General features: G+C 39.4%; 1 protein-coding gene across 1 annotated transcript; it reads right to left on the bottom strand.

The window, feature by feature from the left end:
• Window positions 1–25: 25 nt before the first annotated feature.
• Window positions 26–19,055, bottom strand: tet2 (tet methylcytosine dioxygenase 2). Its single transcript, XM_087807139.1, has 10 exons — window positions 18,626–19,055; window positions 5,167–7,975; window positions 5,003–5,093; window positions 4,828–4,921; window positions 4,531–4,739; window positions 4,290–4,440; window positions 4,122–4,211; window positions 3,903–4,040; window positions 3,497–3,827; window positions 26–3,424 (listed from the first exon to the last, which is right to left on the bottom strand). Exons 2-10 carry the CDS (start codon window positions 7,949–7,951, stop codon window positions 2,064–2,066), a joined length of 5,250 nt encoding a protein of 1,749 aa, XP_087663265.1. The 5' UTR covers window positions 7,952–7,975; window positions 18,626–19,055; the 3' UTR covers window positions 26–2,063.
• Window positions 19,056–21,747: the final 2,692 nt, after the last annotated feature.

Genomic DNA, 21,747 nt, shown 5'->3' with positions numbered 1-21,747 from the left:
AGAAAACTCTCGCAGGAACACGTGATTTGAATTCAAATAAATATAAATTTTATTTAAAAAAACACCCACAATTCAGCAATATCAGGAATGATAATAGACAGCTTTAAAATAAACTGCATTCAGTACATTACACTACTTACAGTATTGGATATCTTCATCCACATTTTTCAATGACAACAAACTTCAGAGAGTGATGGAAGCATTACGAAAATAAAACGACGGGGAAGTTGTGACAGTTTTTCTCATACCTTTAGTGTCAAACTGCAGATGAAAAGGAGAAAATCTGTCACTTGGATGATGTAAACCCTTCAATTAACATCGAGTCTGGAAGAAAGAATCTTCATGTATGGCTATACTTTCTTTTTTTTTCTCCTCTATATCACCCACAACATGCTACTTTAGCTGGGTCCTGTACATTGAAAGTAAAGCGTCTCGTTTAATTTTGAGGTTAATTGTAAACGTTGTGATGGTGAACGTGTACATTAATCATTTGTGGCGGGGCAGGGGGGGGATCTAGACGACATTTGAGTAAAAGATAATTACTAAGAGAACAAACTAGATAAACACGGGATAATTGTATTCTTTCTTACATCGTTTTTGTTTTTTTTATATGTACAATATGACATAATTTATTTAATCACATTTACATTCTTTACAAAATGTCTTGAAAATTATTTTTGTACATTATTTCTCTGGAAAGAAAAGAAGTGCTTTCAGAAATAGGCTGACGTGGGTGGTTGGGTGTTTCAACAAATAAAAATATCACACTTTTTAAAAACGATCAAACCAAAGGGACCTAACTTTACAATTGATAGTGGTCATAAATAATTCAATATACACATGCATGAAGACGCACACTGGCCTGGTATCTCTTATTTTCTTTTAATTACATTGACTTATTTCCATCTACAATATGTTTCCCTTTACTCAATTGAGTGTATAATCTTTAAATCAAATATTAAGCTTAAGCACAAATTAATTTGAATTTAGTATTATCTTTTGTTTTCATGGCGATTTGATTAGAAAAAGCACATGGGGGGATGGAGGGGATGTTTGATTATGGTGCACAAGATTTGTTTAAAAATGTCCCTGAATTTACAGTAACAAAACTCAAGTTCAAGTAAATTCCTTCTCATGAGAACATAATGAAAGATCTCTGCCATCAGTTCGTCTTGCAGTTACAGAATAGAACGTAATAAGTAAAAGGAGAGAAAAACATCTTACTGTCCTATCAAACTAGTTTTTCGAGGTATATGACATGTTTGCACTGTACATCATTTAAAAGTGTCCTCACTGCCCCCCAAAGAGTCTCACATTGTTTTTCCAGAATAGCACCTTAATGAAAAAAAAAACAAAACAAGCCGATACCCGGAGAAATACCACACAAACAATAATATAAAAAGCAATTAATTTACTGTACAAATCTGACTTGTTTCTATTTTATATAAAACAATTAAAGAATCCACAGCAATCCAGCTGCCTTCTGAAATTGACACTGAGCTTACCCTGTTTCATGTGTCTCAGTGTATCAAAGCAAATCATTAAAGCACCAGACATTTAAAAACATGTTATATTCACAAACCAACATTTTGCCCTGTAACATAAAAGTTGACAGTCGGCAACGACTCTGATCAGACGAGCAGAATTTTTTTTTTACCCCATGTTATAAAATGGCACCATTTGATTGGCTCAAATAACAGTATAAATTCCAGGAATGAGGATAAAAGCACCAGTATATTGCAGCTAAAAAGGTCTTGATGAACAGTATCATTGGTTGCTATGATTTAACTTTCCGTAGTCGTTTTAATTTAAAAAAGAAGACTTAAAATCAGTTCAAAGTTGTGAGCTAGACAATGAAATTCAGGCCTTTAAATATGTTCATGTAAATCGCTGTTAGAAGTGTTTAAAATGATCTTGTTGTACGTCATTGTTTGTCATGTTTTTTTCAGGCTTTAGACATTTTCCGATGATGTTTCACAGTCTATATAGCATGATTGTTGTTTTCAAGGGTTGCAATAGAGAAGTTTCGGACATAGCACCCTCAGTTTGCCTGTGTTAGACTGTTAGGCAAATTTACTGTAAGGCCCTGTGACCTTGGTGAAGGCGTATGGAGTTGAACTTACATATGAGTTTGTTGTGCATGACAATGATCCTTCCATGAGTGCTTGAATGAAACGTTTGTAAGGAGGTTCCCCCATATTTGCCGACAACTCTTGATGGTCACGCTTGGATCCTTTTTTGCTGCTTTTGCTTGGTGTTGCTTCACCCCCGTTCCGTTCCAAATCCTCCTCCTTTTCCCGCGCCTTCTCTGCCATTTTAGCTTCCCACAGCGCAAGACCATGTTTGGCTTCATTCATGTTTTTGTGCTGGTAGAAAACTAAGGAAATACGAGTTGGGTGGTTGCGGTCTGGATTTTTAAGTGGTGTTGTTGCATGGAGCTCCCTTTTGGCACACTCGATGAGAACTGATCCGTGGCTGGGGGCCACTGCCACACCACCAATGTCAGGGTCCAAGAAGTTGTGCTCATTGTCCGACCACATCTCTGGTTTTTTTGGTGTTGTCTGTGGCGATGGTGCCCCAGGCTCCTGTTTAATACAAGTCCCCATGAGAGTTCCATTGGACTGACCTAACCCTTGCTGGGGCTCAAGGTGAACTTGCCCTTGATTCATCTGAGCGTTCATCATTGGACCAGGCATACCCATTTCGGTTTTGATTTGTTTCTGAAAAGGATCTTGGCCTGGTGGAAGCATTTGGGGATTCTGGGAGAGATAGGCATTTGGGTAGCCTCCAAATTGATTGCTATTTGCACCCATGTAGTCAAGACCATCGTGAGCTAGTGGTCCTCTTGCAAGAGGGCCCATAAACCTTGGATCTGAACTTCCATTGGGACCAAACTGGCTAAACTGTCCCATTGGATGAACTGGCCTCATGTTACATGAATTGTAACCGTTGACCTGCATACCAAGCTCACCATACCTTGGTGGATAGTTGGCATCATAACGCTGATTCACACTAAACTGCTGCTCGGCATAAAGGGCTTGCTGCTGTTGTTGATACATACTCATTGGTTTAGAGTTTGCACCATAATATGGATTGAATTTGTCAACAGGCATTCCTCCATTGTATTGATAACCTGGATAGGGATTGTGGGACCCATTAAGGTAAGAGTTTGGTCCGTGGAGGGGTGAAGGGTAAGCGCTTGCTGGTGCTGATGTTGGATGGGAAAAAATAGCCCCTGGTTTGGAAGTGCTTGGAAAAGGCCCCTGCTGGCTGAGAAAGCGAGGGTAGTTAGCTGCATTTGGTGCACCGGGATACGAGGTTAGAATGCCTCCATGTTGTTGCTGAAGATTCTGAGGGTGGGCCCCAATGGGACGTGTTGGTTGACCTGGTTGAAGTGTGGCTCCCACAGCCCCCGGAATATGTCCTGAGAAGCAAAAAAGAAACATTAATTGAAAACTTACTAAACAGGTTGTGGTATAATATGCAAAAAACCTACCAGGAACAGTTGTAGCAAGATTCTCATGAGGGGCAACTTTAGACTTGGCCTTTTCATTAGCGATTTCCAAGGCGGCATTCTTATTGGCAGCTGCTTTCTTAGACTCCAATTTCTTTTGACGGCAAGACTTTGCCGGCTCTGCAAGCATACGCACTTGGCGGCGAAAGGCACTGAGAACTTGGATCGCGCCTGACTTGACTTTCTCCAACTGACCCTCCTCACTACCAAATTCATCAGTGTTTGAAGCCTTGTAAAGAGGTAGGACATGGAGCTGCTCATCATCGGGGATCTTCCCTATCTCTCGGTTATCCACGCTTGTTAACGTACAGACCTGGAAACATAGAGTTGATTAAAAGAAAATATTTATTTCACTAATATTGACCAACGCCTTCATGACCAAGCTTACCACAGTGCTGCCTCCTAGCATATTGTGTAGATCTCTATGGGCATGCGCACAGAAGTCCATACAAGCTGTGACTCCGGAAAAAGGACGCCCCTCCTTAAATCCGAGACGACAATCTGGTGCCCTGTGTTCATGCTCCACCTTGGCGCAGGAAAGGATGACATAAGTTTCGCACACAGACTACCTGCATGTATAAGACTGATACTTCCTGTAGATGATTACCTGGTTTCCATAGGCCTCAGGTGCCATAGTTTTGTACAAGGGACCCAGTAAGGTTGCCAGACCTTGAAAATTTTGTTCCAGTCTCTCTTCCTGAAAAAGAAAAAGAAACAACATAGATTAATACTTATTAACTAGAGTGAAGTAGAATTATGGACAAAACCTATGTACCTCTCTCATATCGTCTCCTAGTAGCTTAAATTTCCTTGGTATCTTGCTCCGAGCAAATTTGCAGCCATTGTAATACATACTCCAAGAACAACCAAATGAGAACGAAGCTCCACTGGCGTCTGGATTAAACCCCTGACATGCACAGGTCCTCCTGGTGGAAGAAAAGAGAAATGCCGTTCTCGCATTAAAAACAAAAAGTATTTGACCAAATTAGGCAAGTTTCTGTTAAATCACGACTTACTCTTCATTGTGGGCACATCTTCTCTGGGTGTGGGCGCCATGCTTTGTAAGGGTTTCACTGAGCTCTAGGTACAGACTATCTGCCAGGCTGGGTTGGATGCCTTCCCAGACCAGGATTACCACGATTATGCAGGCTGTTTCACATGTATGGCCATTGCGTTCACGCACCAAAACCAGTAATTTCTCTTCATCACTGGATCGCCTTATGACCTGCAATGTAATATATCAATATATTAAGATGATAAATGGATGTTTTTCAAAAAGAAAATTGAAAAGAAAATTTCAGTTCAGTTCTTACCCATTTTGCTATGGGACACCCTTGTGTACTTTTCCCCTCCTTGCCAGTGTACAGTACTTTCTCTATTCTGATGGCACGTCCACTTAATCCAGATCTTAAAAGGAGTTAATACATCCATTAATTATTAGAGTAAATCCAATTAAATAATAAATATACAACTAATCATTTTCCTTACCGTTCTTCCATCAATTTTCTGATGTCAGGAACTGTTGGGGCTGATCCGAGGTGAGTGTAATATGGACCTTCATCCTTTTCGCTGAGTTGTTCTGATGTCATAGAAAGAGGTTGATTCATTATGTTTACCCAAAACATTACAGCTACTGGCGACTATATACTCACCAACACAATGGCAGGATGCAATCTCGTATTGTGTTTTCAATGGTGTATCAAGGAGATTCTTTATTGGTGTGTCCAACAGCTTCATTGGAGATTCAATAAAACTTTGTAATAGGGCCTCCTTCTTGGGTGTAGAATTTGATGATTTCCGTGGAGCAACAGGTGGAGGTGCAGTTGGTAGGGGTTCCGCTTTATATAGATCCGCGTTGGTAGAGAGGATTGTTACAGGTCCTGAAGATTCTACCTTAACCTTATTAGCTGAATTAATGACGAAGGATTTTTTCTCAAATACAGGTGATAGTTGATATTGCCTCAGGCTGTGTTCCATTGAGGCCAGAATGTTGTTTGATTTAGTTTGTTGACACATAGATTCTTGATTTTCCTGTTTGATTTGAATTCCACATGCTTGCATTCTCAATTGCTTTTCACGCATGTCCGACGAAGTTGAATCAAATCTAGGTTCATTTTCTATTTTAATGGGCTTCTGGCTATACCTAGGGTCAATGGCGCCTTGAGTATGCTGAGACACACTGTGCCTTTCTTGCTTTTGTAACAGGTGCATGCGAAGGGCTGCATGCCTTTCTAAGTCTCCATTAGGACCTGCAGATCCAAGAGGTAGTCGAGGTCCTGTTTGGAACTGACTGCACGATGCTTCCGTACGGTGTTCAGCTTTAGGATATCTCTGAATTGATGACTGTGGATTTAATTGAACCCGGGGTGAAGAGGATTCTTCAGTGAAGCTGAACGGGTCATAGTTTTCAGGCTTCTGTGGTTGGACTTGCTGAAAGTTATTGATGTATGAGTTTGCAGAAAACTGCCCTTGGTTTAACTGCCCCTTCGTTTCATTGTAACTATTTGGGTTCATATCAGCACGAGGGACGTGCTGGTTGTTGTCTTGTGCAGAGTTCTTTCTGGGTGGCTGGTTTTGTTGAGGTTGCGGATGCCCTGGTTGAGGCTGACTATGAGGTCTGTAGTTGGGAGATCTAATTTGCTGCTCTGTAAAATGCGATGGGTTAGACAGTGGGCGCTGAGGTTGACATTGTTGTTGCTGATTTTGGGCTAAAAACCCAGATGTTATTAGATCTTGCAAGTCGGGGTTAGACGCATGTTCTGCCGGTGTGGTGTTGCGGTACTTCCCATTAAATTGGTGGTTTAGGTTGATCTTGCTCTGCTTTGGTAGGCTTTGTGTTTGTGAATTGTTTATTTGTTTAGAATTTGGTTGCTGCCAATCTGGAACACCGTTGTTTTGGGTTACAACATTTGTTTGCCCACAGAAGTTTCCCTGCTGTTGCTGCTGGAGGTTGTTTGACTCTTGAGCTTGTGGATTAGTGCCTTGCTGTTCTGATTTAGGATTTGCATGGTAGTTCCTCCACGTGTTGGGTCCTTGTGTTTGATTAGAAAAGCACATTTCTGCCTGCTGATCATATTGGAAAGGGTCTGGCTCCTTCCATTTTGTTTGGACTGAATTTGAATACATGTTGACATTATGATTAGATGTGGTGGCTGTTCCGTTGTCTAACACCATGCCATGTTGCTTTTGAAAACTCGGTGAGCCCTCACCAGCAGGTGAAAGTGGGGTCCCTGGCGTTTGTTGCATCTGATATTTGAGACCACTGTTGGTTTGCTGCATCTGACGTGGACCAGAGCCAGGTTCATCACTGGGTATCTCATTCGAACTCTGCGTTCTTGCGTTGGGAAAGGGGGAATATGCATTGGCTAGGGATTGCTGAGGTACATTGACGCCAGAAAAAGCATGCTCAAAATCCTGGTTGCCATCACAAGTCCCTAAAACCTTACTGTCACCCAAATAGAACTGTGGGCCATTTCTATTTTGGTGTAGGATCTTGGATGTTTTATCCAATGTTGTTCGGTCTTGACCCGAATAAGAAGTCTGATGCTGGTGCAGTTGTTGCTGGTGGTGGGGTGATCCATAGCTCTCAGGGTATCCATTTATGACACAATTACTAGAATTGAAAATATGTCCTTTGTCATCCTTCACAGATACACCAGACTGCTTCTGTTGTGAATGTGATATCTTAGCTGAACTATGTGATCCTGAGGTCAAAGAATGGGACTGAGCACCGTCGTTCGGCAGCCTATTTATCAGAGAGCCATTGACAGCATCTATTTGTGAGCCTGATGTTTGTGGTGCAATTGACACCTGCTCAGGATAATACTGAGACAAAGTTTTTTCTAAAAGGTCACCGGGAGTGCTTTCTATTGTTGAGGTAGCTGCCACAGCCCCATTTGGAGTAAGAATTGGTTTACTCCTTGATGAATGGTACATATCTCCATTTGGGAAAATATAGTTTGGCTTGTCTAACGTAATATCTCTGTGTTCAGCATGTTCACTAAATGCAATTTCTTTTGTCATCTCGGAATGGTTGTCCAACACAGACACGCCATTTCCATCCCTTCCCAGTAGTACCGAATCTGCTCTTAATTTCTTAGTGTTATTGGTCAAAAAGGATTGTTCGGTAAATGCATTCCTTAATTCTCCATTTACCAATTCCCTGTTCATTGTATAGGACAGTTGTTCATGTAGCCCTTGTTCAGAAGCAGGACTGCTGCAATTCTCCCTGTTCCTTTTCATGGAGTGGATGGATGTGCTGGTTTTGTACGAGCTCCAGTTTGTATCCGCGGTTAGATGTATTGAGTTTTCCTTCGAAGGTTCGTGTCCATTTTGGAGTTTCTCAGAAATGTTGCGAGATTTTTCAAATTGTGCTGGTAAATGATTTTCTTCTGTCTCATGTCGGGGTTGTTCTGTTTCCATCTGCTTAATGTCCATCCAAAGGGCTGCCCTCTGTGCGTCCTGCAAGACAGAAAGAAATAATTCTGTGAGCTGAGAAGTTTTTTTTAAGACTACAATTTTTAAATTGAACAAACAAAATGGTCCAAAGTTATTTGGCAAACTCAATTCCTGAATATATATGATCCTCTATTATCTTATCAACAGCTGTTAGATGTGGGGCTAGCCTTCCAGATGGCTTCCTGTCATGCTGCTCGTGAATATGCAAATGCTATCACATTATTTAGATGTATTATAATTTATTTACATCTATCTATCATCAATGCAACATTTAAACGCAAATTGAAATTGTCTACAGATTTTTGAAATCGTTGTCTCCAGACTCAGTTTGAACATTGACTGTTAATACATTGTGCAAAGTGAATATGAAACATTTAAATTCATCATTAATGTGCCGGTTTTAACACTTTAACAAATAATGTAAAATAAGAAATTACAAAGATTAATAGGGCTGACAAAAGAACATGTTATTTCTGTCTCTTGTTTATTTTTTTCATTTAAAAAAGATTTACTTTTATTAATTAACGTCACTTCGAAATATAACTTTGAGAGCCACCCAGAAACTTTCCTGTGAAAGCTTTCAAAGCACAAACAGTGCAGTAAAAGAAGTAAAGCCAAGTTTCTACTCAGAACTGTATCTCTGTAGATTGTCTAACTGTATATCCTCCCACACAAGGTTGGCATAATGATCTTATTTTATCTGTTGATGAACTCAATGAAGACATCAGCCTTCTCTGTGACGTAACGACAACAGTCTAGAAGCAGGTCGCAGAGAAAACCCAACAGCCACCTCTTGGTTGGCAGGTGGAGAAAGGAAGCAGGAAACAAAGCCAAGATAGGACCAAGACACAGCTAATCATAGTCCAGATAGAGACGGCGTGAGGCTGTCGTCAAATTGATAAATGATTCTCAAAATAATTGCCTCATTATTAAGCATTTTGAAACGGGGGTTGCCACAGGAACCTATATATACAAATATATATAGCAATAATAAGTAATATGTTTCATGTTTTAATAGTATTTTACAAGCAGATGATCAATGTTGGTGCGTCTTAATCAAAAAATAGAATCTCAGATGAGGTCGGCAGATGATTGCAACTTCCTCTCCATGTGTGATAACTCAATTGTGTTGTCTGGCTCTTTGTTATTCAGTAACTTAAGTCCAAAGGGGGGACACTGCTGCTTAGCAGATTCCGAGTGCCGCTCCGATCCTGAGGGACACTCCGGGGTTTACAAAGAACCGAGCGGAGCAAAGCAGCTTGTCACAGTTGGATACACCCACACCCACTGACGACAAAAAGAAAATCTTTGCGAACACTGAACAAAGCCAGGGATCCCAGCTGAGAGTATATGTACACATACAAACAAACAAAGACGGACAATATGTTTTCCTGTCATCCGTAATTCAAAAGTGTTTTTAAATTCTCCATTTCATGATGTACAGGATTGGTTATTATTGGTGTTTCTTTGAGAGAAAACACAATATCACTTGTGTGACCCAAGATAAAGCAGACGCTCTCCTGATCTACGAAGTTTGTTTTTTTGTAGGTTTGTGTTCCCTCCCACTCCTGCACTCCTTCTCTCGGTCCTCCACACCCTCTAATTACAAATCAGGTTACTCTGTACTTCTGTGAGTCGTTCGTCCACTTCCCCTCTGTTCAGTCTGTAATCCAGCCACAACAGTCATGCACATTCATATATTAACCGCTGTCCTCACGTCTGTTCTTACAAGCATTTGCTCCTCGTCAGTTGTTCCAAGAGGCCTGAGGCTGTTGCACACAGGAAGAGTGTTGTCCAACAATGCACACAGTTTGCACTGAAGGACACATGACTTTCTTAACAAGCTTTGTTCCGAATATGGAACGTGTTTTTCTTCCCCTCCCAAAACTGTTTGTTTATACTCGCATACAACTCTTCTATGTCAAATATTAACCTTCCAGAAACATTGCTTTGCCAGACAGAACACATTTGAATAACCTTAAGGGTACGGGTCAATACATAATCTATTGGTGCTCATAATGTTCCAGCTGTTCTTCTTGGGTTATTGATGTGGATTTTGAACTGTTTGCACTGTTACAACTTAAGCCATAGCTCCTTGGCAGACGTATGCACTGACTGTGTTTTTTTTGTTACTACCAAGTAACCTGCTACTACAGAGTCTGCTGTAAATGGATCTTCTACAACTATGACTCTTAACACCAGTACCTCGAATAGAATGTTCTCCACTATTTTTTGTATTTCCCTTGTTTGACGCTGCAAACAGAACCACATTTACCTTTACTACTCCTTGTACTAAACTACTTCTTCTGAAATTTAAAATTCTTATTACTACTACTCAGTCTACTACTAATAACTCCTGATTATGCTACTGTACATTTGATGCTTCTACTATAAGTGTTTGTTGATACTTTATCAACCACTACAACTACTCTAGTGTTGTGTTTTTTCATTCATTAGTTTGTATTCTTGCCAACTAAATGACATTTATTTGGTAATAGTTCCACCAGCCCGATGTTTGTCTTTGTCTACACAGTTTTTTGTTCCCCGAGAGGGCTAGTGAAATATGAGAGCGAGCATAGTAAATGTGGTCTATTTGGCATGACTTGGCCGCCATATATAACATTCACTACAAACAGCTGCTGGGAGAGACTTTCTAGGTTAAAGGCAGAGACGGCTCGTCCGACGTTTCCTGCTGTTCCCTAGAAAAAGGAGTCCTTTGAGTGAGAAACGTGTCTAACCATGCACTTTATTTACTACGCACTCCGAGCTACTCTGTCTAGCATGTGTGAGTTTCTCATAGCAACAAGCCCTGTGTAAATGGGTCAGGCTGCTCACATTCTAAGGTATTTGAAATCCCTCCCCTATATATAAAGCTGTCTCTGCCCCTTTAACAAACCTCATGACCTCTGATAACATTTGCACAACTTAGCATTCCTGCTCACTATGTCAATACTTGCTACAGTCTTAAAGGATCTTTCTGATTATTATGGTCAAACTCTTTTCTGTTTCTGTTTTGATATTTGTCATTGCCATATGATCACCATCAAGAACAAGTGATTAAAAAGATTCAGAGAGTCTTGATGGTAAAATATTGCTCTGCTATGGTTTGCACAGATGCTCATGAGGCTTAGTTTGAGCGCTTGTGATTCAAGTCACATGGCATACTCAAGCACAACAAACACGCACTGTGTGTGTGTGTCGACGTCTTTAAATCGGTATGAACAATGATATGGTTTCATAAATTTATCATGGTAAGGTCCAAGTTAAGTGCTTTGTGGCCCTGGTCTAGAAAGGCGCTCCACAAATAACCATTACTTACTTACCTAAATATGGAGATAAATGAAAACGCTGTTTCAAGGTAGTAAAAACAGAGGATTTTTTTCACTGACCTACAATTATGTTGCCTTTTTTTAGAGACAAGCTTGCTATAAATCCCCATGAGTTTATTCATTATTTTGATGGATATGTTTGCATATAACATTGCCTATATCTTTTTGTAATAGGAATGTGTTTCTTTTTTCTAAATACTCGCCAAAATATCAGGCAAACAGAAGTTACTGATATTTATTGTATTCTAACTGTAAAAGTGATTTGTCAAAGTAATCGTGTGGCTGGATTAACCCTTACCTATTTAAGCAAGTTATTAAAACATAATGTATGATGTTAAGTTGATGTTAATTCATTACAATTAAAAGATACACAAATACTTAAATATGAATAGAAGCCAATTATTTATAGCAATTGAAGATGTAATGAATCCTAAAGAAAAGTTATTAGTCATAACAAGAGGAACCAGATCATGGCCTACTCTCCACCAACTAAACTCGTTTGTCTAAAGCATTGTTAAATATTGTAAACTAGTTTTTGTTTCAAATCCGTAACTAACTGTATTATATCTGATTTTTTACATTTGGTTTGTACATGGTTTTAATCTCTTGTGATCTCACAATAATCAGATCAACCTATATTTTGTATATATTGCTTGCATTCATTTTGTTGAGGTAATATATTTCTTTCTTTGTTTACAACTATGATAGATTTGTACATTTCAAACCACTTGCATGTGCTGAATATTGCATTAGTTGTATTATATAATCATACATTTAAAGTGGACTTCAATAAAAGTAACTGTGCAAATATCTACTACATGCACTTCTGTCAGATTTTTACCAGGAAAGAAGAATATTCTCTTACGCAACCAATGGACTCTTATCTCCACATCATCTGTCAAGTCACGTGACAGCCTAGGGCTCTAGTTGTTGTTTCTATGACAACGGTCTACTAGCTGATTTGGCCTTTTGTTGTCCATTAGAATGTTTGACATTTAGTTCATGAATCATGAACCTTCACTGAATCATCTCAGGTTTGAAATACTGGTTAGTTCCTTGTATTTCTCCTTCACCACAAAACGACCTGAATTACAGATGAAAAGTACAACTCTGTTTGATGATGAAACGGAACTTCCTTTATAATGGTGAGCCTCCATAGACCTCCATAAAATGGGATCTCTTCGTTTACATTTTCTTAAATCTGTAATAAGAAACAGATGTTGCCAACATTCCTTTTGCTGTCTTTGTGTCCTCGAAGCTTTTTCCTTTTATTCTTGTTTCCTGTCTTGAAACTTTTCACAGCCAACCTGAAGTTTGTCTCATGATAAGAGTAAGTTGTATAAATGTTGCAGAAATATTTCGCTTTAATGGTGGCATCTTTATTAGTTTATGCGTAAAGAAAAGTGGAACCATAGCTACCAAAAATATATATTGAGTAACAAATCCCTAAGTCCTATAAAACTAGTGTTCCAGCTCTGAATTTTAAGGACTCAGAAAACTGTATACGATGTTAGTGACAAGTTCTACTACAAAAACATTGATTTACGTTTAAACCGGTCCTTCAGATCACCTGAGGATATGATGAGTCACACTCAGGGTGAGGTCAAACTGGCTGAACTTGATAAGCTGCTTTTTCTTGAATGTTTTCATCGACGAGCCTAATCATTGACAAAATGGTTAACTAAACACGGACTAACTTTTTTGTTAAACATTAGTCCCGATCTCGCTGATGTGTCGTCTTGATTTGCTATTTTACTCGAACCCCTACAGCGGAGCGGAACCCTTGAGCAAAGCTTCCACGGAGTCTAACCCTTTTCCTCTGCATCACATAGAGGCTCTAATTAGCAGACAGTGTGCTGGACACACAACTGCACTCGACCGCAAATCTAATCCTCTTCTTCTTTCTAAATTTCCCCTCCCCTCCCCGTTTCTACCTTCTGTCTATGCAAAGGTCAATATAGATTAACTGTGCACTGAGCAAAGTTAATATCTCCCCCTACACTGTAGCTATAGCAACGATCTTCAGAGCCCCTCATATGGTTTAAACATCCCCACCCCCCCACAGACAAACTGCAGTGCACATGTGATTCGTATATTGATCAAGCCAGGAAATCAATCATGGCAGTAATAGCAATTCTAATGTCCACATCCCTTCTATAGATCTAGTAGTTAAGAAATATTTTCCAACAAGTGTTCTCAGTCCCAACTGTGTACTATAAGCCACTTTTTACTCGGATCAATAAATATGAACTAGAAAACAGAATGTTTCTACTTCCAAATATTGTGCTTTAGCATTAGCAGGTTGTACAACAAATACAAATAACTTTTGTTTGTCCATTACACACTTTTTTCACTGAGCATTCCTAGTTTGTCATGGGTAGTTACCAATAATACTTGGTTGCAAACATATAGTCCACCTGACCCGGATAATTTTCTTGGTAAGCTTTTCTAGGGATACCCAAAAGGGGCCAATTTGGGTACCAATACCTCTTAAACAACCACAGGCACCACTGACACTAGTTTGCAAGGACCACTACAGTGAGGGCTTTGGTGGGGTTATGCTTTTTTTAAATGTTCTATTAGAGTAGCTGTATGTCTTTGTCCTCCTAGTGCAGTCAAAGGACTGTGAGACACCAACCATCTTTATCTAACTGCCATCTTAGAGGATGCCAAGAGTCCCTTCAGTTCAGTTGTGATTGCACAATTATGAATAGGCTTTCAAAAGCATCTAGAAAAAAAACTCCTTTTACATTTTCTGCAACTGCCGTGTGTGTCTAATGTGTTGAATGATCGCATGTCCATGTTGTCCGAAGCTCCATTGTTATGCTATGTCAAAGAAATAATCTGTAAAACTGTGTTGTATGATAGTATCAATTGTTCTTGAAATCATCCTATTTACTAAATGTATTTTCTTGTAAATTGGAAAAATCCAGGATCCTGAACACTTTACTAAGCCTCAGAGTATCATCAACCAATAGTCATCCATTTTGATAAACATTTCTGGGATAACTTTGACTATGGAACAATATTTGTATTTTACTTTTGAATCTCAATCGAAATGCATGTTAGGAATGTGAAATCTCAACCATTTGTACCCATGTTTTGAATACTTGGATAAAGTTACTGTGTTCCTCTTTTGTTGATCCTGCAACATTAACGGATTATAACTGCCTTTAAGCCTCACGTAGTGAGTCAATGAATCCAAAAATACGTCGTCATGTTCAAGCACCGCTCAGTTGCGGCGTCTTTGATTTAAAATAGATTTCCAGCAGGATGTTAGTTAAGCAAGAGCAATTTTCGGACCCCATTATTATTTCAAATAAAGGGGTCCGTATGCTGGATTATTATTCCCAACCCAGCATTCATTGAGAATATCGGAGAAAATATTTATTTTGAAAGTTGGGAATTAAGCTGGAAACATTTTTACTTATTGTTTGCTTTTACGTAACACTTTAATAACAAAACTCAACAAAGAAAGCCTCTTTGGGTTGATATAAGTCTCAGCTCTTGTTTGTGTGTTTCACGATAGGTTGTTTCGATATGTAAAATATTTCATTTATGTCTCGTACTCGGTAATAGTCACTTTGAAACCACTTTTAAAGGTAGTGGTCCGTTGTTTCTTCCAAATCGCATGGAAATCGCTCTGCAGTGAAACCGTGGACGCGCCGGAACGATTGATCTGACCTTACGAGAAGTGTACGCTTTGGGATTCTTGCGTAACAACTTACTCGCCGGGACCGTGTTTGTAAACAGAGCGGCCATGTGTGCGCTCACGTGGAGGAAGATTTGAGCCGCTGCCCTCGCTGTCTTAGCCCAGAGGTAAAGCCTGACATCGATACACGCTCGCGGACTTGAATCACTCACAATGTCACTCAAGCGCCACCCTTTCTACCTTTTCTCCGGAGGTACACTTTCTCTGACGTCACACGTCTTTGGAGGGATCCCGCTAAGAAGTTTGCTATTTCTAGCTTAGCGTCTGAACCTCTCTGTGTAATGCCTGGGTATCCTTTTTTTTCAAAATCATTTCTATTCACCATTTTGACGTCATTTATATGTTTTTGGTATCAGTTTCTTTTTCTTTTTGTTTAACTTTTACAATGTAAAACCATTATTTTACTCCCACATTTATCTTCAATTAATTCTGTTTGAATATACATGTATAATGCTTGATTGTAACTGATTTTTAATGCAAAAATATCCAGATTTCCCATTGAGATGTTGTGGTTTAAACATGGACCTCGGATAAATGATCATTGTCATCTTTTCAGATTTTAATTGTCTCTTCTAGCTCCTTTTATAAATAAACAGGAAGCACTATCTTGGTGTGCAAAAAGGGTTTAATTGATTTGTAAAAAGTACTCTTTGCATAAATTATTGATTTTAAATCATATGTTTTCTTTGATAATTTCTTTAGCTTTAAATTATCACTGCGTTTATTTACTATCATGTTTAAAATAAAGATTTGTTTTTTGTAAATTATAAACGTGACAGTTAAACATTGCCTCTAAGAGACAGGATGTTAGAATGTTTTCACAAAAAGTATGTTGGGCTCAAGGCTTCTTTATCTTGTTCTGTGTAGCAAACCATCCCCCATGAGGGAAATCAATATCAGAGAAATCAATAAATAACTCGGAGCATCGCCATTTTGTCTTGAGAAATAAACCCCGGCTTCCCTTTGAAGCAGGTATTTCTCTGCAAGTTGCAAACAAGATTCTAATTCGGACACTTTCGGGTTGAAATATGATGTGTGTGCAGGGCAGAGTGAGGTCAGAGGCCAGGGCTTAGGTTAGGAGGCTTGGCCTTTGTAAGCTGACAGCATTGTTTAGAACGCTATGGCAACTGGACATTCTTCCTAAAGGTGATATTGTCTTTGCTCTCAGAGTGACATAAAGAGGACTCCTAACGGTGGAAAAGGAGCTGTCCGACCGCATGGCTCGAGCTGTGGGTGTGGACAGATGAGGGCAGCAATGTGAATGTGATTGATCCACTTGGCCCTTCCCCCACTCCGTCCCCTGTAGGCCTACTAAAGCTCAGCTGCTGATGTAACAGCAGCCATGCAGAGTCTCAGGAAAGCACGACCATTGATACTCTTACAATAGTGTCCCAGATATTTAGCACGCTCACTGCTGCCATTCTCTTCAGGACTCCCCACTGGTTTGTTGGTATACAAAATGTACTTTACCATCTACCTTATTCAATGCTTCTACAATAATTTACTATTTTCACTCACGAATATTTGTGCAAATATATGTAGTGATAGAAGTGATAGGCGAAATGACAATATATATCGTAGGGGAGAGATTTCTATTGCATTATTTCTCTTATATTGTTTCCATCGCCATTTTATAAATTCAGGCTGGAGATTTCAGAAGAACCGACACTTTCGTACAAATTTTTAGTACAAAGATGGAAAAAATTACACCTTATTGCGGCACCGGTAGTATCAGATACACGCTTTCCATTGTTGGCGGAAGCAACAGGGACAGTAGACGCGTGAACACAGTGAGCTGTCAGTTCTGAAGACGAACCTCTGCGTCTTCAAAGCAATGGCTTCTGCTATTTGGAGTTAAAACAAGACACAATGTCTTTATGATGAATGTGCTTATTGGAGTTGCATTTGGGAATACTTTAGATTCGAGGTGGATTATTTTTAACCGCTTAAACGTGTCTCTGAAGTTTGGAAACTTAAGAAGGAAATGCTTTTAACCTCCATACTTGACAAGTATATACATCACTGTTTGACTTTATAATAATTGTAGGTTTTCTTAGATAGTTGCACATTAATGTTTGTTATTATATAGTTGAAGGCTGCTCATACTTTATGTTACATATAGTTAAGTTGGTTCTGTTGCTTATTTGCACATTTAACCATCGCTACTTTTTGCAAAATAATTGATGTTTGGTGCTGTTTTTTAAAAGTCGCAACAATCAGTCGAGGGGGTTTTCTTTAACCATAGTATAGAAAGGGCATTGAAGTATCAAAAATAGTACTAATATATGTATCCACTACTGACATTTAGACATTTCAAATTCAAAGTATGTTGACAGTATGTTTTCAAGTTATTCTCTCTAAATATAATATTGTGGTATATTTGTTGCAAGTTATGTTGTAAAGGAGGTTTTTTTTCACAGTTTATTATAATCTCTAACTAAAAGCGCCATCCATTGTGCGCCTACAATTTTAACTAACAAGTATATCCATTTACTTACTAAACCGTTTCTCCGCTCATTTATTCAAGAACTCCCCGAACCTCCGTCAGTTTTTATCTCATATATTCCATTAGTCAAAACAAGCCTTGCTCAGAAGCGAGAGGCAAGATAGTGTTAGCTGCTGTTATGCAGTTAGCTGTTAGCCATTACTCTTCTCCACCTTGCAGGGATTATTTGTACTGATCTTTTTTTACCTGAGGCCGTAACTGTGATCAGGAGAATACACAAAGCCCAATACACAAATAGCAGGCAGCACTTTTATATTGAAGGAGGCTTTTCAGATGCTAATCTTCGAGTGGTCAAAGAAAAGCTAACATCCCATTAGTCATATGCTCTGCTAGTTGTGCTAATTGCCCATCAAGTATTTCGGTATTAGCGTTTATTTAAGAAAAGAAAAGAAAAACTAACTAGCATGTGGTGTGGTTTCCAGCATGACAGTTTTTAATATCAGCTTAATCCCTTTTAAAAGCCTTTTATTTACAAAGAGAAAAACCCTCCCATTCTTCCCTTAGTTAATGGTGAGGTGGGATTGAATTTCATTCGCTTTCTGACCTTGTGTTCCGTCCTAAATTTAACTTCTTCTTTTCGTTCTGTCCGTGTCACTATGAATCCGGATGTGAAGGAGAGCGGGTTCAGAGTTATCGTCGGCAGAAAAGATAGCAGCGAACCAGTTCCGCTGCCCCTGCCGTGCCGAACTGTTCAGCAGATATAATTTAGACTATTACTCTCTCGCTCTGCAGCACAAAGAAACACACTCACACATGCAAGAACAAGGCAGGGTAACTCCATCTTTGAGATCAAGAAAACCCTCTTTTAACACGGACAGAACGGAAGACGAAAAGAAGAGGAAAAAAAAAGAAAGAAAATGTTTCAGCAGCTTCATTGTTGAGTAAACAAATTCCTGTTGCTGTCTCAACAGGAATGAGTAGGAATATGGTCAGCCATGTTGGAGTAGCTTTTCTAATATCCCCTCCGTGTTATGTTGGCTTCTGCCTTTACGATGGGGGATATATCCACAGCAACAGTGGTGGGTTAAAACAAACGAACATAAAAACATAGTTGATAATAATGAAGGTGAAGCAGAAGGTTCTCTTCCTCTTCAACAAATTCTCACCTCTGTTTACGTCCCTCCACTTTGTTGAAATTCCCATAAACCGTCTGGATCTCCTCTTTAACAAATCCTAAAGGGCAGCCATCTTGCCTCCTTCTGTTCTTCTATGAAATAGACTACCCTCCGCATCAATATTCATGGCAAGCCGCCTGACGTAGACTCTCATCATCAGCAGAAGCCCGGCTCTCGCCGTCGGTTGGCCTGAGAAGAACACTCGCCTAGTCGTGCACTGGAGCCTCGCCGGCCGGACAAAAATGTGCATGCAGGTCCAGGGAAAGATCCCTGCTTCCCTGGCAAACTGGAGTAATAACAAAATCACTTTCCTGCTGAGTCTTTCCCGCACAAAGGGACAGGTTTTCACCCCCCCTCTTCTTTGCCTCCTCCTCTCTTTTTCTTCTTCCCTCAGCCGTACACAATAGTGAACACTATGATGGCTGCCCTAAAGCACCGGAGTGGATTCAGGATAGAACTCCACCCCCAGTGCACTTTTTGTGTTGAATATTGCACTGGTCTGAGTGCAAGGAGCCTCCTCCCCCTCTTTCTTAGACAGGAAGCCAGATGACTTGGGGGTTTCCCTCCCTTTTTCTCTCTCTATCTCCACGTTCTTCATTTTCTATCTTTCAGCGTCGGTGTTGCACAAGCGTATCTTCTTTTTTTTGGTTTTGTGTGGTGAGATGATTGCTCAATAATAGCAAGAATCCGTCCAGTTGGGGGTCCAGTAGGTTGATCTTTTCAAACGGCTGCGTCTTTATTTGGCACCAGCGCGGCTGGCTGACTCATTTTTAGAGCGCAGAGTGGAAGACGTCTCTTCTGCCGCACACAGGCTGCATTTTTTCCATGTGACTGCCAAGAACTGCCTCCTGTTTACACTGGCCACGTGGGCTGGAGAGTAAACTCCAGTCCTTTAACACCCCTTTAAATGATAACCCTTTTTTTTTTTTAATGCACATTTTTTTTATGTCGTCGAAGTGAATTTACTACTTCCCGAAGAGGTAACGAACGACTTTATTTGAAGCTGGATTTATTTTGTTTCGTATCAAAGAAACATGCTCGCCCGCAACTTTGCACAATGAACAATACAAGTGGCTGTACTGGAATTGGAATGGCTTTTGTTAGAGAAGGTACCCTGGTGGAGGGAGGTCCACAACAAAATTCACTGGCATTATTGTTACATACAAAAGCAGTCAGTCAGTACAATGTCATAGTTGTTAATGTATAAATTAAGAGGTTATGGTCTGGAAAACCATGTCAAATATCTAGATATGAGCTATTGAATAATAGTAAATAAGTAAGTAAGTAATAGTTATTTGTAAAGCGCCTTTCTAGACCAGGATCACAAAGTGCTAGGACAATAAAAAACAATAAACAGTTAAAATATATACTTTAAAATGCCAAGACACATAACATAAACACAGTGTTTTTATTTATTGGCATCACAAACAAATGTCCATAGCTGAGTCAGACATTCAAATTAATAATACATTTAAGAATGAAAAGATACTTTAATCATTTTTTAATACTGTGGCATTTTTTAAAATTCTTTCTCCATCTGCGATATTGTTTTTTTAAATACTTTAATTGCTTGAATAGCTGTCAATATCTTAGGTAATCTCACTTTATTCTCATTGTGCTTTTGTAAAAGTGTGTTTCCCCTCTGGGGATGAATAAACGTATTCTATTCTGGAAACTTGCTGCTCACCAATGTGTTCTATTAAAACAAAAACAAAATGGTTGCTTATTGTTATTACACTTATTTTTGTCTAGTGTAACACTTTTCTGTCTTTTAGCAACCAAGAAAAGTGATGGTATTACATTGTTTAGATTGTTTGGGTGAAAGGAACTGGTGAATAGGTTTAGTTTTAGCGTTTAAAAGAAATATTGTAGACGTTAATGAGTTGGTTTTGATTGAATATATAATCACTATACAACTATACTGCACTATAATACACCTTGGCTAACATATTGCCTTCCATAATCTGTTCAATAGTATGACCTCGCAGTAGAAAAATGGAAAACCCAAAACGATCTTCTTTCAATGCAGAGACCCTCACCATATTTCCAGCTGCCTACACTATCTTGTGTTGACTCAATGGTTTCTGGCTGAGAGCAGAAAAGTGGACTTTTCTAGCAGAATGGGGGGAGGGGACGCAAGGAAGGAGAAGTCGGTTCAACTGCAGCCTGGCTGCATGTTGTAGAAGTGCTGACGGAAGCTATTTTTTTTGCCACTGACTTGTTTGTCACATTATTGTAAACAAACATTCAGGCTGCTGCTGATATCACTGGTTTAACTTTGCATAACATTTCCTTAAACATTAACTAAAGACCACGGTGGAACCCTGCAGGGTCACTAGAGGCAGGAATGAGTGGGTTAGTTAAAAATAATCACAGCCCAGACATGTTATGGCTTTAAACGTGATAATAATACACTCCAGCTGTATCTGTATTTCATATTTCTAGTAAAAGATACGTACATGTAAAACTCTTAATGCATGTTTTATCTGGGTCAATTGATGTTTAAGATCACATTTTTTATTTAAAAAATGATTTCGTCATTTGTACAGCCTTCATGCAAACATCTTTATCTGGGTAACACGGTCGAATGGCGGGGCAGCCTGTCACAGGTCACACAAAGACAAATAACGAATCGCATCGATAGAGATTTTGTTTGTGTTTTTATGAATTCATTGTCACACTGAGGTCTTACTGAGGTTGAGGCAAAGTCTAGTTTATTACTTCATGCATTTGCAACGGAGAGTGCATCACAAGTCTTCTCTCCTCTTGTCACCTGCCGAACAAGTTCTACAACATGCCTACAGATGCTCGTCGCCCTCATCTCCTGCCGTGCTAGGGTATCTCTGAACGGTGTAGTGTTTCAGTATTCCATTATCTAATTATTTCCAACTTTACCGTCACGTCAACTGGTCCGTTTGTGTTTGAAAACGTACATTATCGTGACAAGGTTTTTTTCCCCCAGAACAAGAAAGTAAGTTAGTAGAGTCTGTACTGTGAGCCTGGGGGAGAAAAAATGTTTTGTTTCGCTAAATGAACCTGTATTTTTAGGGTGTGGAGTTGTGTTATTTTTTTTAATATACCTCAACATTTTAATAAGCGTGCGGTGGATCACA

Source organism: Callionymus lyra, chromosome 1 (genome assembly GCF_982586985.1).
Source record: "Callionymus lyra chromosome 1, fCalLyr1.hap1.1, whole genome shotgun sequence".
NCBI lineage: Eukaryota > Metazoa > Chordata > Actinopteri > Syngnathiformes > Callionymidae > Callionymus > Callionymus lyra.
Note: the sequence above shows the minus strand (reverse complement) of the source record. Positions and strands in the feature narration are given on the sequence as shown.

Excerpts from the sequence above, each read along its gene's own strand:
- tet2 (XM_087807139.1), bottom strand. The coding sequence starts at position 7,951 with ATGGACATTAAGCAGATGGAAACAGAACAACCCCGACATGAGACAGAA. Across the intron at positions 5,094-5,166 it reads TGCATCCTGCCATTGTGTTG|AACAACTCAGCGAAAAGGAT; the intron begins GTGAGTATATAG and ends CTATGACATCAG. Across the intron at positions 4,922-5,002 it reads AGAAAATTGATGGAAGAACG|ATCTGGATTAAGTGGACGTG; the intron begins GTAAGGAAAATG and ends ACTCCTTTTAAG.